General features: G+C 40.2%; 1 protein-coding gene across 4 annotated transcripts in view; it reads right to left on the bottom strand.

Annotated features, from left to right (window-relative positions):
* Positions 1-18,547, bottom strand: part of rptor (regulatory associated protein of MTOR, complex 1) — a 182,232-nt gene that overhangs the window by 110,473 nt on the left and 53,212 nt on the right. For all 4 annotated transcript variants that reach the window (XM_040145423.1, XM_040145425.1, XM_040145427.1 and 1 more), the window contains exons 5-6: positions 7,095-7,253; positions 5,577-5,723 (exon numbers count right to left, since the gene is read on the bottom strand). In XM_040145423.1, the coding sequence (XP_040001357.1) occupies positions 5,577-5,723; positions 7,095-7,253 (306 nt within the window). The remainder of the gene's footprint in view (positions 1-5,576; positions 5,724-7,094; positions 7,254-18,547) is intronic.

The raw sequence follows: 18,547 nt of genomic DNA, 5'->3' as shown, positions 1-18,547 counted from the left end.
ACAAATCTCTTTTAAAAAACCTGCCATATTATTTGAGTTCGAAAACCTGCAACTGGTTCCAATTCAGAACCGTTTTAAATACTCAATCCCACCGATAACACCCCCTTACAACAAGTGCAAAGTGCCAGTTTCACTTCACTCAGGAGAATTTGCGTGGGAGGCATAAATAGGCTGTGATCATACACTGCATACTTGAACTAGCTGACTGTAGGATAAGCATTTTGGTCTAAATTGTTACTATAAGGCTCCTTGAAGAGCTGTAGACACCCAGAACAGTTAACTGTTAACCGCAGCAGAAAATGTTGATTTAAGTGCTAAAACTCTTTCTGTGTTTGCAAACACTTCTGGGGCTACAGGTGCGAAGGCTGAGCAGGAGGAGTGCGTGTGAGAAATCCTCAAACTGTCTGGCACCAACACTAACAGCCCTGGAAATCAATCTACAGTGACAAACGAATACATGCATTTATATAAGTATGCAGAGATATACAATATGAGAACATATATGTTCACATGGGCACATACATTGCAAGGTAGTAGAGCCACAAAACAACACAAAAACTAAAACAGCAGTAATACACCAGAGCTACCGAATGGAAACTACTTCTTGGGCCTCCCAGTTTGCATTGTGCTGTAGCTCAGCATCTGATGCAAGTAGGGGCACACCCACACCACCTGAGGCGAGCAACGAGGGGACATGCTCGTCTTTCTGCACCCAGAGGGTGAGCCGAGTCAGTTAGAGGAGGAGATAGGAAAACAAATACGACACATGTTCCACAGGCAGCCCAGGACACACAGGAAAAAAAGGAAAGAGGAAAAATGCTATTTCTACTATCGTATTTTATTCAGAAAACTGCCATGACCTGATTCAAATGTTCAATCAAGTTTCCATTTCAGCTAATCAAACTGCAAAACAGGCTTATGATGAGGCTCTGTAGATTTATGTAATGCGTCCCTACTCCTCTATATAGCGCACACCCTTCCTGCTCTCTGCTAGTCCAATAACTCATTAGTTGACTCCATAATAAGTGGTGGAAAAAAGGTAGCAGCAGCTGAAGCTCAGATCTCAGTGTGAGACATTATGTATTTACAGTGCTGCTCTATAAGGGGCTCTGCAAACACATGAATAAATCATGATATTAAAAATACAGAGGAATAATCTTAATTAATGGGGGAAAGTGTGTACCTGTGCACGTGTCTTTTTTTCCTATCAACGTGCATATTTCATTTCTCTGAAATGTTCGCAGGTGTGATTGGGTGCCCGGTTGTTGCTGTGCAGATGGATCTGTGCCAATCTCCCTGTAACATAATTCCTCTTCTCTCTCTCTAATGAGGAAAATCTCGACTCGCTCGCAGAGACAGACATTTCCAACAAAGCAGCGTGCGTTTTTAAAGCCTCTCTCGTGGTGTCAACCTAAGAACCACAGTCTCCTGAAAGAAATTTGGAGTGTGCCGCAGTAATCCTAACAGTAAATACGACAACATTGCCAGCAGAAACTGATTAATGCCAAGCATCCACTGTAATTATCACATTAGCATATTGTAATCTCACAAATTATCATGAATGGGATACCAGGGCACACTTAAACTACTAAGAATTTCCTTTTTTTTTTTTTTTTTTTTAAGTGACACTAATTCATGAGACTAATCCTACAGGGGAGAGGGATTTCAGATGTAACAAGTAATCACAGTAGAAGAACGCGGTCACACACATGCACATAGAGCTACCAAAATGCAACTCTTGTCAAGCAATACATTTTACAGCCGCGCATTAATTATTCATTAAAATTATAAAAGGAGCCAGTGGAGGCTTAATGTGAGCATCCCGGCAAGACACACACCTAACACACAACACACACACACACACACACACACACACACACACACACACACACACACACACACACACACACTCTAGTGTGCCGTAGCTGTGAGTGCTGCAGAGATTGTCTTTGAAAGTCAGGTACACACACACACACACACACACACACGCACACACGCACACACGCACAAGCTCTCACATTCTAGTGTGCCTTAGCTGTGAGTGCTGCAGAGATTGTCTTTGAAAGTCAGGTACACACACACACACACACACACACACACACACACACACACACACACACACACACACACACACACACACACACACCTTTCCGCCCCGCAGCTAATGCAGTGACCATGTTTGCTGAGTGCACACAGGAAGTGATGAGATATTTAAAAGGAAGCAGGTGGCCCTATAATAGAGCACTCAGAGCAGACACACACACCCACACCCACCCACACACACACACACACACACACAAACACACACACACAGACATACACACTGACTGACTGATTGACTGAATGGACTGCAGGATGAGGTTATGGTTCTGTGGAGGAGTGATAAAACACCTCCTCCTCCTTCCATATATTCCCTTCACTTGCCTCCTTCATGCTCTTGTCTTCATCTGCATCAGTGTGTCTCCAAATAATATAAAAATAATACAGTCCCTGGTGAGATCCAGCCTGTCGTGATATGTGAAACGCTTGCACTGCGCATGTGTCAACGATTGTATTTAAAAATGGCTTACAACTGTGTGTGTGTTGTCGTTACATGGTTCCACTTGGGACCACCCATTTGCATGCACAGAGTGTTCGGGTGGAGTAGTGCGTGGGCCAAGAGGGGGACTCCCCGCATGGATCATCTCACACATGATTATAAAAGTCACTGGAAGTTAACGCCTCTTTCTTTATCTTCCATTACCCCTTCCCACTATACACTTCTGTGTGAGTGGGGGAGAAGGGCAAGCAATCAGGTGGAAAAGTGAAATTGCAACTGCATTTAACTGGAGGGCTTCCTCTGTTTCCCCACTGAAATACTGTATTTAAACCCTGAAGCTCCCACCTTTAAATAAATACTTTTTGAGCACAATGAACCTAATGTCTTTGGAGTACATGAAGTGCCCTGCTATGGAAAAAGTAAAATATTGTCTCCAAAAGTGACTGATCAAGTACTTGTCCATTCTTGCTTCTGCCACACAGCATATTTCATGTTACGATGACCATAGCCACATCACAAGCTTTACTCCCTGGCCTTAAGGCTAGGGTCTGACTAAAATTACGCTTAAATTACAACAGACAGCAGTAGCTAAAACTTTTCTCTTGGGTGTAGCTCTTGGGTGAGAGAACCCTCAGCAGCCACTTACTCAGTTTCCCTGGTACAAATTAGCTACAAGACCAAAGACTTTGTGCTCCCACACCTCTCTGGATGTTACAGCTCTGCTCTTTTTGAAAGCTAACTCGCAAAAATTACCCCTTTGTGAAAGCCCTCGCAAAACCACACAAAACGGCAGCTTTTTTAAAAGAAAAAAACAGCAGCTGTAATGCTCAGCACAGCTGTTATCACTTTCATTGCCTGTAGGTGGCAACATCGACATACAGTATCTACACTTTACCTGTAGGTCTATGGTATGCTATTATTATTCCGTTCCTACAGGTGCTGTAATTCGGTGTGTATAGAAACGGTTGAACACTAAATGCAGTACTAAATGTGAATATTTGAGTTTTTGAATTAATTACAATCCAGCTCCATGACATGCTTTGCATCTACTAAAGACAAGCCATGGTTTTTGTTTTGGAGAATCTTTGATTTTAACCAAGACAATGACTAGCAAGCAGCTTGTGCAAAGGTAAAAAAGCCAAGGAAATAAGGAAATTCTTGTTTGTTAATATGGACCTTGGTTAGATAAAAACATAAGAATAAAAAAATTAGACCAAATAGCTGATTCACTCTGAAAAGTGACTACACTGGTCAAACAAAATATATGGTGCACATGAAAAATTCATTATTTCTGTTTCCATAGACCAAGAATAAATCTTTGTGATATTTAGCCAAAGGGCGTGTGTCCATATAGCATTTTTTTCTGAGCACCAGCGTCTTTTTTCAATTGTTCCCAATGAGCAGAGAGTGCTGTTTCCAGCATCTCTTTTCAGAGCGCTCCACCTTTTTTGTGGGGCCCCTCCGAGTGCCTCTAGTTGAAAATCTCTGAACTTTTCAGAGAGGCGCTGGTGACATCACAATAGTTCCTTTTCAGGCAACCAATCAGATGGGGCGAGACTCATCAACCTGGTAACCAAGAAAATGGAGGAGAAGCTTGTTCTGGTCTGTCTATCCTGAGCTGTAGGATATGTCAGACAGAAACTAGCTGTGTAGTTAACGCATTAAGTTAGCTACCTAGCTCATGTCAGTCTGCTTCTGTTTACGTAGTGTCAGGCGTTGTTTTCATAGAAACAAAACCCACGACCAACGCTATTTTGTTGGAGCACTGGGATGAAGCGCTCCCCAGTGCCCTGCCAGCACTTATCTGCCAAAGAACAACCCTATATGGACACACGCACTGGGAGTTGTGATTTTAGCCCTGTAGTTGCAGCCTTGCAATGACCTCTGCAAAGTTAAACAGAAAAGAGCAGCAGAGGCTTACGATGGAGAGACAATTGCTGCTCTTTTCTTTCAAACACTGCAGTAACTCAGCAGTTTGGCTGCTGCCTTCACTTTTACTTTACCGGGTAATGCAGCTTTCACAGCAGCAATTCTTTATTCTCGCTCTACCTCCTGCCTCTTAGCTCCATAGTGTTCATCCTGTACCTTTCTCTGTCTCCCTCTCTCGTTTTCCAGCTAATCTACAGTCTGGCTGAAACTTCTCCATTAATAATTGAGATGAATGACAGCACCATCTCATTAGGAATTCACATAACATGCCACAGCCGGGAGAGAGAAAGAGAGAGAAAATGTAATAAAAAGATGAAGTAGTGAAGGACTAGGGTTGGTAGCTGTGTGTGTCTGTGCATGTGTGTATGCGTGTATATATTTTTTTGTTACCTCTTTGGGACCTTTTCCAGTATTAACACCCACCTTGTCGGGACCATTAGTCCTCATGGGGACCAAAGCCTGGTTCTAATGAAGCAAAGTGTCATTTCTGAGTTCCTGGTTAAGGTTAGGGGTAAGGTGTGAATTGAGGTTAGGTTAAAGGTAGGGTTAGGGTTTGGCTGTCCACACTGAATGGAAGTCAATGTAATGTCCTAACAAGGATAGCTGCACAAACTTGTGTGTGTGTGTGTGTGTGTGTGTGTGTGTGTGTGTGTGTGTGTGTGTGTGTGTGTGTGTGTGTGTGTGTGTGTGTGTGTGTGTGTGTGTGTGTGTGTGTGTGTGTGTGTCAATTATTTAAAGCCAGCTGCCCATTTGATTGGCTGCATTTTTAATAGAGAGGTTTCAAGCTGAGAACCATGACTCAACACTCACTGACACTACTTAGATCTCCTTTATAAATACTGTATAGATGAGTGTGTGTGAGAGTGTGTGTATATTTGTGTGTGATTTTATGGTGTGTGCGCAAGTGACAAATCACCCACTTTGCCACCAGAAAAACTCATAAATACCAATGGATCATTTTACCCTGTTTGCCTGTGCACCAACTCTGCGTTTGTATGACTTGCCTAATATTTGAAGTGTTTTTTTCCAATCACCATCTACTTATTCATGGCTAGTGTGTTGTGACTTGCTGTAAACCATGAGTGTGTTTGTCAATGTAGCTGCCCACCTCCAGCTCCTGCTCTCTCTGCAGGGCGAACTGTTTAAACGACTTGACAATGATTCCCGCGTTGGAGCAATCATAGACAAAAATGGACGGGCTCCCCATCCATGTCTGCAGGTCGTAGATGGACAGCGGTATGTACTGGGTGTAGTTCTGAAAAAAGTGAGAAAGAGAGGGATGAGAGAGGAGATGTCACAGTGAGAAAGGAGAGATATTGCTTCATGCTATTGCTGATAAATCCCTGTTATAGATTTATGCTTAATTATTAAAAATAAATCTGTTTGATGAAAAATGTGTGAAGAGGAGGGGGGAGAGAACCAGTTGAAAAGACAAATTTATAATGGGGGAGAGTTAGATAGACAGAAAAATGAGGATGATAGGAACACGTGCAAAAACAAATCTAATCACCATGGTTCTATAAAGATGTTATACTTAATGGAAAATTTGGTTCCCAGACATTGCTTCAACACCAAATCCCCACTGCTCTCCTGTTTCAGCAGCCAGTGACACAGCAGCTTCATTTTATAGGAAAAGGAATAAGTATGAGGAGTAAAATATGGAGATAAAGGAAGGAGAAGAGAAAAACAAAGGAGGACATAAGACCCGAGGGTGTACTGGGGACAAGGAGTCAACAGCTAGGCCAAGACAGCAGCGGTGCATCATTGTTAATGGGTGCTTACTTATAGGACAAGGCAATGAGAAACTCAAGATTACACCACAGTGGAGCTTAACCCTTGAATCACAGCCTGTAGGTAAGCTGTGTTTTTATGTTTGGTTGTGAAATGATTTGCACTTATTTACAACAAGAAATTTTCCAAGGAACCCAGGAACCTTTTGAGGTACTCATGTATTTTGCATGCATTTTGACCACAGGAACCTCAGTGAAATTTCCAGTTCCTGGGAGGAAGCTTCAAGAAGTTCGGACTATACAAGGATGGATGGGCCACTACCATGGTCGAGTTTGTAGTACCAAACTAACTGGCCAAGCGTTGCAGATGCTCAAACTGAACTTCAGCTGTTCAGACCATTCAACCTGCAAGCAAGCAATGGTTGCCTCTGGTATCAATATTAGGACTAGATATTGGGATTTCTTTCAATGTTAATGATGTTTAAAATCATATTACATGGTTCCATAATAGGACAACTGCTCATATTAAGCCTGTTTAAATAATCAAAGGGACGTTACTATACACAGCATGAAAACTTGTCTAAACAACACTTCTCATTTCTGTCCTGTAATGTCTTGTTCTAGTCTCATCTGTCCCACTTTCCACTTTGCTTGTTTACAACATCCGGGCACTAGCATGGGGAGTGCTAGTGGTGGGTGGCTGTGTTGTACTTTAATAAAATATAAGTAATTAGTTTAACCAACTAATATTTCTGGTGCCGACTAGCGAGGGAGCAATGTCTAATCGTTTAGTCGACTAATTCCGCACATCTCTACTTGTAACCTTGTTTTTCAGTAGGTGTCGAAAATTCTAGCTAGTGTATGTGAGAAAAAAAATTGTTGTTTGTGTGTGATACCTTATTAAAGACCCAGATCTCCCCGTTGACCGTGGGTCGTGGCACCCCGTGGCCGTTGTAGTGGAAGAGGACTCGCTCCTCCTTGGCATTACGTCTCAGTGATGTGCACAGCTTCTTCACCTCGTCCACTGTGGGGTCCAGACTCTGCTTGTAACGTGCCTGAAAAAGAGGGAGCAAGAGAGGAAAATGTTTTACATTTGAAATTCGTTTCTCAGACATTTTACTGACTCTAATACATAAGTAGGAACTCAGTTATATGTATCTCCCTAGCTTGAAATAGTGTTTTCATTAATATAATAACGTGGCCAATTTGCTAATGTAAAGTAGCAGAACAACCAACACAAATAAATACAAAAGGCGTCATGAAAATATGTAATGCAGGTAAGGCTTGATATAAACAAACGTATATACAATCATACAACATATTAACATGTTCACCACTCGTCAGGCCTGCAAATCCTAAGAGATGCTAAGAGAAGAGAAGACTAATCATTACATCAATATTCATTATGTTAAATAATGCAATATATGCTGGCATTTGTGGGGTTTATCATACAGCAAACAATGCCCTCAGGAGAGAGAGTCGCATGGAAGAATACATAGAGACGTACATCTGTGAGAAACTAGGCTGGATAGCCATGAGGGGGAGCATCCTGCTGGGTTTTTTTTTTTTAATTTTTTTAATTTATGTTTTGTGCATCACAAGCCTTCATATGAGAAAGGAACCAAGGGTACAGAGTCAGGATGATAAAACAGTGACTTACATAAACAAGGCTTACTGCTGTTTATCTTAATTAGAGACATCTCTGTGGTTGACAACTAGTAAACAGACACAAGAACCAACTTTCTTTGAAAGCGAATAAAACACACTGGGCCTTATATCATCATCAGGGTTTATACTTTAACTAGGGCTCCTACAATTTATCTACAATATAAACAAAACAGATCGGCAGATTGGAATTTTTGTATTTGACAAGTCACATTATTTGTATATTTTCAAGCTGAAAGGTACAATATGACGTTAACTGTCGGTAAAGTGATGTGTACAGGAAACAGCTTGACATGTCAAGTTGACCTACATGCAGTTAAGTGGCAAAGATGTTTTTCTTGTTCAAGACATCTAATATTTCAAAGAAACCCCCAAGACTAGAGGAGAGTGTAAATTGCAAAAAATAGAAGCCTCATACAGAGGCAGTGTACTGACATTTAAAAGCGAAGAAATCTGTAGAACAGACATGACAAAATACAAACAATTTTCCTCTTGCAAAAATTTCATAGATCAACCTAAAACCTCAAATTCTTTTCTTCAAGCTCTTTAGTTTCAAGTCCACATTAACTTTAGCCATGTTGGAATGCATATATGGTAATACTAAATATCAGACAATGTAACTTTATGTATTCTCTTCCTCAAAAACTGGGGTAGATACACCCTAAGAAAACGCTCTGAATCAGCCCGGCTTTCTGACATGTCAGAAATCAGGTGGGCTATCTGCACACATGGCCACATGGCCTCTCTCAAAGGATCCATTTAAAACTGTAGTGAGCTTTTTTTGATTCTATTGAAATAGTAAATGCATTGTAGCTGCAGATATGTAGTAGATGTATTTTACATCTTGTGGCTAAAACTTTAGTCTTGACCGCGCTGCAACATTGTCCACATCTTCCAAGTCATTTGTGACTCCATATTCTTTTTTCTTCTTGTTTTTTCATCTCAACACTTTTTGGCATGGCGCCACTGTGTTTGAATACAACTTTATAGGAGTTTTCAATTGGAAAAAAAGGATGTGAGCTCCTACATAATGACCAATTTCATACAGTGTGAGCCTTAAAATTACCCACACAGACAGTGGTTAAAATGATAATAATAATAATAATAATAATAATACTTTATCTGTCTAGCACTTTACAAGACAGGTAACAAAGTGCTTCACAAGAGTCAAATAAAACAGACCAAAAGAACAAATGGAAAAAGTAAAATGGGGAACAGACTCCTTCAGTTGATCAGTTTTGATCAGCTGAAGTCTGATCTCCTCTAGCAGGGTGCTCCAAAGTGTAGGGGCCCTGAAAGCAAAGGCCCCGTCTCCTTTGTTGTTCATTTTAGAACTTGGAATGGCCAGCAACGCACTTCCAGAGGATCTCTGACTGTGTCCTGGCTCATAGGGGATAAAAGTTCAGAAATATAAGGAGGGGCCAGTTGATACCTGGCTTTAAAAGTAATTAAGAGAAGTTTAAAAATAAATCCTAAAATAAACGGGCAGCCAGTGCAAGGATGCTTAAACAGGTGACATGAACACATTTTTTGGAATGACTTAGGAGTCGAGCTACAGTATTTTGAACTAATTGTAGGCAGTGGATTGATATTTGAGAGAAACAGATGTATAGGAAGTTGCAGTAGCCGAGGTGGAAGCAAATAAAAGCATTGATGGATCCAGGTCGGTGGCTGAAATGAAGACTTAACTTTGGCTTAATTTCTTGAATGAAAAAAAAATAGCTGAACAACCTTCTCTACCTGGGATTCAAAACACAAATCCTGATCAAAAATGACAACCAGATTTTTGCCTGAGGGCTCTACATAATGTGCTAGTCACCTTAGTTTGCCATGATTTGAGTTCTTTTTACCGTGGGACCAAGTACAATGACCTCAGATTTTGTAGGATTTAGTTGGAGGAAATTGTCTGACATCCAGAATTTTATTTTAAGCAAGACACTTGTGGATGGTTGACACTTAATGTTAGACTGGTCACTGGGCATGACTGAGAGACAGAGCTGTGTGTCATCAGTGTATCATGAAACCGGACATTATATTTGCGGGTAGTGTTACCGAGAGGGAGCACATAGATGAAAAATAAAATGGGACCCAGAATTGAACCTTGGGTGACACAATAGAAAAAAAGTTTGCAGGGGATGAAACTGAGCCAGCCATCAACACAGAGAATCTATTACATAGGTAGGACCTGAACCAAATTAAGGCCACATCAGTGATTCCTGCCCACTTCTCCAGTTTGTCAATGAGTATGTTATGTTCTACTGTATCGAAAGCAGCGCTGAGGTCCAAAAGAATTAAGATGGAGTAATCACCAGCAGCTTCAGCAAATAGAAGGTCATTGTAAACTCTAAGAAGAGCCGTCTCTGTACCGTGGAAAGATCAAAAGCCAGACTAGAAGATTTTGAATATATTATTATCTCTTAAATGTGCTTGTAATGGTTTGGACACCACTTTTTCTAGGATCTTGGATAAAAATGCCAGTTTAGAGATAGGTGTGTAGTTCTCCAGAGTGGCAAATGTAAGATAGGTTTTTTTTCAAGGAGAGGTTCGACTAGAGCAGTTTTAAAATAGGCAGGGACAGAGCCAGAGATCAGAGAGCTATTTACAATAGATAAAATGAAAGGACCAGTAGTAAGCAAGGTCTCCTTCAGTAGTCTTGTAGGGACCACATCCAAGGGCCAAGACAAAGACTTCATTTGTTTAACTATATCATTGAGTGTAGATAGACACACTGGTGTAAAAGAGCTGAGTCATAAAACATGAAGTGATCTGTGAGTTAACGGCGTACATGTAAATTGTGAGGGTGGGTGCCATCAGTCTGGGATCTGATTTTTTTCAGTTTTATCAGTAAAAATATTTTAAACTGCTCGCAAAGATCAGGTGATGAATGCAAGTTCACGTTAGGGGGGCACCAACAATCTTTCAAGCGTTTTAAACAGTAATTTTTCATTTTGGGCATTTTGAGATATCAAAGTGAAAAAGTAAGTTGCACATCCATCATTAACTGCAGCATTGTATTTCTTCATTATATCTTTTATAAGCTCATATTGAACATGGAGTTTGCAAGCCTTCCATTTATGTTCCACTTTGCGTATCTCTCTCTTTAGGGAACGGTTGTGGTCACTGAACCATGGGGGGAAAACTGAATCCAATGTTGCCAGGCGGAGGTCATTAAAGGAATTCACCAGAACGTCAGTATCAGGGAGGAGAGGCAGATCAGATGAGAGGGTCCAAAGCGCATATGAAAATTTACAAGCTGTTGTTGAGTTAATGATGCAAGAGTGAATCGGTGCCAGTGTAATTTTGGGAGGTGGAGGAGAATACAAATTAATCACAATAGTAAAATGATCGTCTATACAGAAATGAATAAGGTCCATACTATTGATCTTCAGGCCATATGATAAAGAAAAACCAAGAGTGTGGCCCTTATCATGGGTAGGCCCTGTGGAGTATAAACAAAATTAAAAGACTCTAAAAGGTTACGAAATTCTGCAGCCAAAGAATCACCAGGACAACATATATGAATATTAAAATCACCTATAAAATACACGTGGTCATAATTAGTTAAAAAAATAAAAATTGTGTTGCTACTAAATATTTCACCAACAACTTATTACAACCTGGGAAGTATAAACCCTTCATAGGGGTTAACTATGTGTTATTAAATATACTGAGACACAAATTCAGAACCTCAAACATTTTCCTAGATTGAAGAGAGAAATTTTGCACATTTGAAAATTCACCAACATTCAGTATGGGGAAGAGATATTGTTTGCGCGTTCCATTTTGCGCAGCCCAAACATAAAGCTCTCAATCAGTTATGAAGTGACTAGCATGCTAACAGATCTGATGAATCTGATCAGAGACGTTTTGTTTGCCATATTCCAATACAATATTTACTCAGACAAAGATGTTCTGCTTTACAAGATGTCAAACTTTTAAAAACCCTTTCACTTTTTCGAGCAATAATGATTTTAACTGAAAACTTGTAGACATCAAACCACAAGGCTGATAGTTATTCTTATTTTGAAGCAACACAAATGCCACAAAAGCAAAATGTAATTTCTGGGTAAACAAGAAAGCTCTCTCAAGGTTTTGCTTTTCTGAGTGCTAACTTTAAAGAAGATGACAATAGAAGGAATGGTATAAATTACAACAAAATATAGCTCACTGTGAAACACTAGTAACAGATTTTCAACACATAAACAATTTTTTTTTTTTTTAAAACAAAAAAACGCTGTGCTACTGTTGCTTTACTGCTCTCAACTGGTTTTCCCTGCCACCCGCTGCTGCCCACCAAGTCAGCATGATGCTCGTGCCTTTACCTGTGTGTATATACAGGATGAAAAAGCTGCTCGAGAAACTTTAAAGGAGTAACAGTAGGAGGCAGAGGACATGTGCAATGTTTGTGCTTCCTGAGTTCATTAAATCAAGAGTTTGTTTGTGCATGGATGGAAGGGACACAGAGGTTATGCAACAGAAAAGCACCCGTTTAGACCAGTCTGAATCATTATCACACTCACCAAGGCCTTTCGGTTACATAACTGACATGCCTTTTGCCAAACAGTCTGCCTCCTGTCAAATGGCTTTGAATCACAGGAGAAGCCATATATTATCCGCAACTTCTTGCAAAACTTCCAACTACCATAACTAATGAACAATAACATGACAAATTTTGACAGTGTTACCGGGGGGGGGGACACCCCCTCCCATTTCAAATTAAAATTACATGAAAGGACTGAACTGCTTGAAACCAAATTGAGATAACTATCAATGAAAAATAAGACATACCTTTAGATAATTACCATTAAAACCTATTCTGAGAACAAAAACATCTCTCTCTATTTTCTTCTCACTCAGAGAATCAGGTTTTTATTGGAAAGACACTGACATTAGAGGCAGGTCTTTATTTTTAATTGCCTGTATTTATAACATAAGTATATCTTATTATATTTTAGGACAAATTCTTAGTTTTCTGATAAATACTGGCAATACTGTTAACCTTCAATACAAACTCAAAATTTGCTTAATCTTTATGTACTATCTTGATAAATTCAATCTCATGTACATTTTCACAGCACTAATTTCATCAGTACAACAGAGTCGTGTCAAACTCACCACCCAAATGAGTTTCTCATTTCTAATGGAAATACTGTTTTCATTCATTAAATATTTCCACTTGCCTCCAGCTGAGTTTCTGAGAAACTTGAAGACAAAACACTTCCTTCACTGATGTGTCCCATTAACAGCCAGGCGATCTCAATTTTTTTAACATAATTTTATTAACTTACTCATCTCACTCTCACAAAATTAAGCCAAGCACAACAAAAACTTATAAATTTCGCCTTAAATTCCTTACAAAACATCTAGTATGTCTCGATGGAGTATACAGTAATTTATGATCCTTTCCGCTTTCAATGCTACAGCTATGTAATCATTATTTAAAATATTCTGTATGTTGTAATCCTCATTATTAATGGTGATTTGTAGTCCTGATTTGCAGAATAAAATGATCACTTACAAACTTAACAGTCCTTGATCAAAGATGCCACATTTCTGCTTCCCGTTATCTGGATGAGTTTGAATTGCAGTATGATAGCAGAGCTCGCAGGCCTATTCAATGTGGGTATAATCATATAAGAGTGACTAAATGCCAAGAAGCACAGCGCTCATTCCGATGATATCAAGTGATATCTCAATGGCATAATGGTGTTGGTGAGGGAGCTGCATTGACGGAGGTATAGTGCCTGAAATCAGTGCTGGGGGGATATAACTTTGGAAGAAAGCGCTGAAATAAATAAGGAAAGTGAGAAAGAGAGGGGGAAATAGGCAGTGGGGCTAGTGTTTACATTTACCTGCTTCTACTTATTATTTCAGATACCTCCCAGTTGTATTTAGATGCTTTAGCAAAGCTGTTCATTTACATTCATTGCAGTCGGGCATATTAAATTCAAGTGGCACAGAGAGATTAAGACAGATTCATATGTATGTGGAAGACACCTGAGAGAGTCCATTTAAATATACCAATCAGAATTTGTCTGGCAAAAGGAGGAGTGTGTGTGCATGTCTTTCTAAGGTTGTGTGGACAAATTTTGGTCTGAAACAATCTTTATGAGGACATTTTGGGAAAGTGAGGACATTTTGGCCAGTCCTCACAACTTGAAAGGGCTGTTTGAGAGTTAAGACTTGGTTTTAGGGTTCACGTTAGAATTATGTTCTCTGTGTGTGTTGTTCTTGTTCTTATATCCCAGTGGGGATTTTAACCTGAATGCACACCGATGGGTATCCATGTCACTGAGGTCCCCACGGGTAGAGACTGCTTTTTGAAGGTTAAGACTTGGCTTTAGGGTTAGGTTTAGAATTAGGTTTAGGGCAATGGTTGGGGTTAGGCATTTATTTGTGATGGTTCAGGTTAGGGTAAGGGGCTAGGGAATGCATCATGTCAACTATCTTCACAAAGAGAGGTTTGTGTGTGTGTGTGTGTGTGTGTGTGTGTGTGTGTGTGTGTGTGTGTGTGTGTGTGTGTGTGTGTGTGTGTGTGTGTATGAGAGAGAGCAAGTGAATTGGCCTGGCAGGGGAGCTCCAGCCTCCTGTGGGTACCAACTCTTTCCACAACTGCAGCTGTCGGTCTGTTGCTTTTTTCCCCTCACACCACCCCTGTAAAACACCTCAATTATATCCAACCAGGCCACAGGAAACCAACTCCTCTTAAAGGCGTGTTCTGTTCTGGCTCTTTCACCATCTATCATCAAGGTCACTTCCTGAGAACAGGCGACTTTTTCATGGTACCGTAAGAATTCCAGATGAAATTAAAATACAGACTGTTTAAGTGCAGTAGGAGCCTCTCTGGCTGTCACACACATCAGGCCTCATTTTTGACAAAAAAGGCAATGTATGTAGTGACAGCAAACAACTACACACAACGGGGAAAGTCAACTAGGAAAGCAACATTTCAAATTACAATCATGATAAAGCACTTATTTATTTATTTTTAAAGGCAAAATAAGCCTTTGTACATACATTTCACTCCTTTCATTCATTTCACATCTCCTCAATTTGCCAGAGGAAGACAAAATCCCAAAAGGATGTTAACTTGGATGACGGTGACAGCAGCAGCCACTTGTTGTCTGAGTCAGGAAATGAGCAAAGTCAACCTCTGTCCTCTCAATCACCACTGAACATGGGGGTAACAATGGGCTTGTTTTGATGTGAAGTATATAGAGAGAAATAAGAGACAGGGAAAAAGAAAAGGAAAACAGAGGAGTAGAAAGGTTAGAGCAAGTGTTTCCATGCCTTGTACGCTGTTGCTGCAAGATTGCTACAGTCAAGAAAATCCTCATCAGATACTTGCATCTTTGTTATAAAGTTTTTGGCTAGAACCGCATGAGCAGGACCAGCACTATAAACGCCAATGTCCGTGTCTGACTGAGTGCTGAAGTTACACCACTGGTCGGCCAGCTGAGTGTTTGAGTTTCCCTATTGGCCGTTGGTCTTTCAAAACGTATAGCGCCTTTTTCGCTACGTTTTCCGTCTTTTCACACACCTCATTCAAATGACCACACGGCAGCTGCATTGATATGAATGAGCTTCTAACTTTCTCTCTGAGTGATCATTTTACAGATAAATTATAGCCAGAATCACAGCACAGTTTTTGTCTTTAACTAATGTATGTGGTGATTTTGTCAGATGAAATTGTGCTTATAAAATCAGGATTTTAGCAGTGCAGAGCAGCAGCTTGGAAATGACTTGGAAGTGACTGTTGGTTATAACATGTAGTCTTAATGGGCCGCTCTTCAGTCACTATTCATACTTGTCTGACAACAGAGACAGAAAAACATGTAAATGAGACCAGCTTTATTAGGAATTTAGCTTTATTAAATTACTGTATATTTGGGCACAGAGAGTAGGAGAGAAGCAGCAATGCATCTAGCAACGTTTAGCGAATTTTCAAGCAGGCTTTAGCTGCTTTCGATTGAAAGTATTGTTTACAGAGTTTCAGCAACAGTTTTCAACTATATCCTCAATTTCGCACATTGACCATACGCAGTCCAACCATATAGTAGATTTTGACCTAGTCTTGTTTTCCCTGATATGATCTCATCTAAATATCTAGGATTAGAATAGCCAGTATTAATCAGTACACAGAATCTGCCACATCAAACTTGCCTTATCAAACCTTTTATCTATCTTTCCTATATTTGTGCCAGTAAATAAAATCACTAATGTATACTCTGGAGCCTGGTGCTGGCCCAAGATCTTGTATGAGGGAAAAGTAACATCACTCTGTAACACCAGTCCACAATGTTAGGTGTGTTTTTGTAGTCCAACAAGATCAGCAGAGTGGTGCCTATTCTCTACAGCAACCATCAGCTAATCAGATCATGCTTTTTTCAGGAAAGTCTTCCAGTTTGACTTTCGTGTTCAGTATTTGAAGCATATAGCTTGTTAAACATAAGATGTTTAAGTAAGCTACACCCGTTACTTCAATGGGTCAGATACATATTTAATCAACATTTCATATCTCCCTCTGCTCGTAAACTTTTCATGTTATAATTAAAGGTTGTGAACATTAATTAGGATACCATTTGAAACAGTACTGTTTCTGCCTTCACAGCCAACAAAATTGGATTAGAGATCAAAACTGAAAATCTGAGTTTTAGTTATTTAGAACTTTAGTTATTTTACTTTTTCCATAACCAGATTCCATAACCAGATTATATACTGGATTTGGATATAATATCCTATCAAACCTAAAAACTAAGACAAAATATGTCCTAATCCCCAACTTGATGTGGGAAATGATAACCATGATCAGGAGACAAATGGGATATATTTATTGAGTTTTGTACATGTTATACAATATATCAATGTCACACAATGCTGTGGTTCATCTTTTTTGTGTTCTCAACTCACAAAAACCACTTTGCTTGCTTGGAAGAGGACCGAGTTTTAGCTTCACAAACAGAGTTAGGCAATATGACAATGTATTGTGAGATTTTAGAAATGAGTAAACTGCCAGACATTTTGCCATACAGTGGTACTTATCCCTTTAATATTGTTGGTTGTATGAAGCCAATAAAGGCAAGGTTTCAAGTAAGTGAGGACTATATAACAAAATTAGATACAAAGGATTTTTGCATCAATTTGATGAAGTACCTTTCCTCTTTTCTCAATGGATATTGTACAAAAAGGTATGGGAATCTGCTGGAAACATTAGTTTTTCTAAGGTACCAGTGCTTAACCATGATAGGACGTACTCTTGTCAATGACACACTGAGGATGTCATTGACACAGGAACACACATACATTGACTTGACAACAGTCTCTTTCAGACAGAATGGGATTAGAATCGCCAGTATTAATCAGTACATTAGTGCATACTAAGTGTGAAGATGAGCATGTTAGGCAGGTCTGCCTGTGTGTGTCTCTCACTCACTCACTCACTCACTCACTCACACACTCACACACTCACACACTCACACACACACACACACACACACACACACACACACACACACACACACACAGAGAGAGAGAGAGAATTACAGTCAATTACATGATGTCAGTGATGACATTGTGTCACAGTCTAGTTTAGGTCAAGGAAAAGAGAGTTATCAGTAGTACACTACCAGTGGTGTTGGTGTCTGACTGGACAGACAGAGAGCTTTGCTGCATGTTATCACCGCACACTCCAGGAGATTGGTGAAAAATCACTTGGTGAGTGGATTCATTCATTGTTATTGAGCTTTCTGCTGCGAAAATTCTATTCGTTCTTGCCTCTAAAGCCGTGACAATAACACTTTGAAGGCTACTAAGATGAACAGTAATAGTGGACACACTGTTTACCCTTGCAGGGTCCTGTAGGGGTCATGGGAGTTTACCCATCCAGTCTACATGTGCTTTGTGTACTTAGGCTTATGATCTTGGCTCCCAGGATGTCTTGTTGGGGGTACTGCAGCAGTATGGGGCATCGGGGACATTAATAAAAGTCCTTGCATAACTGGAGTGAGAGCTCTGTCCAATCTTGGTAAAACGTTAAGCATGTTCCCCATGGTCACTGGGTTCCACTAGGGTTTAGCTTTGTCACCAATTCTGTTTGTGATGATGTGGACAGAATCTTGAGGCACAGCTGAGATGTGGAGAGTGTCTGGTGTGAGAATGTCAGAATTGCATCTCTACTTTTTGTAGATGGCGTGGTGCTGCTGGCTCCTTCAGATTTTTACCTTCAGTTCACAATGGGACATTTTGCAGTGAAGTGTGAAGCAGCAAGGATTGGGGTTATCACTTCCAAGACTGAGGCAATGGTACTCAGCCAGAAAACAGTGGATTGCTCTCTTCAGGTTGCGAGTGAGTCGCTGCCTCAAGTGAAGGAGTTAAAATATCTCAGAGGTCTTGTTCACAAGAAAGGATAAGATGGAACATGTGATCCACAGGCAGACCATTGCAGTGTCAGTAGTAATGTGGATGCTGTCATGGTGAAAAGGAAGCTGAGCCTGAAGACAAAGCTTTCAACTGTGCAACCTACATTTCAATCCTCACCTACTGTCATGAGCTTCGGGTAATGACTGAAAGAATGAGATTGTAGATACAGATTTCCAATACTTTTTCTTTGCAGGTTAGCTGGGTTCATCCTTAGAAGTAGGATGAGGAGCTCAGACATGCAGAAGGAGCTTGGAGTAGAACTACC

This window comes from Xiphias gladius, chromosome 15, assembly GCF_016859285.1.
Source record: "Xiphias gladius isolate SHS-SW01 ecotype Sanya breed wild chromosome 15, ASM1685928v1, whole genome shotgun sequence".
NCBI lineage: Eukaryota > Metazoa > Chordata > Actinopteri > Istiophoriformes > Xiphiidae > Xiphias > Xiphias gladius.
This window is presented reverse-complemented; position numbering and strand designations above follow the sequence as displayed.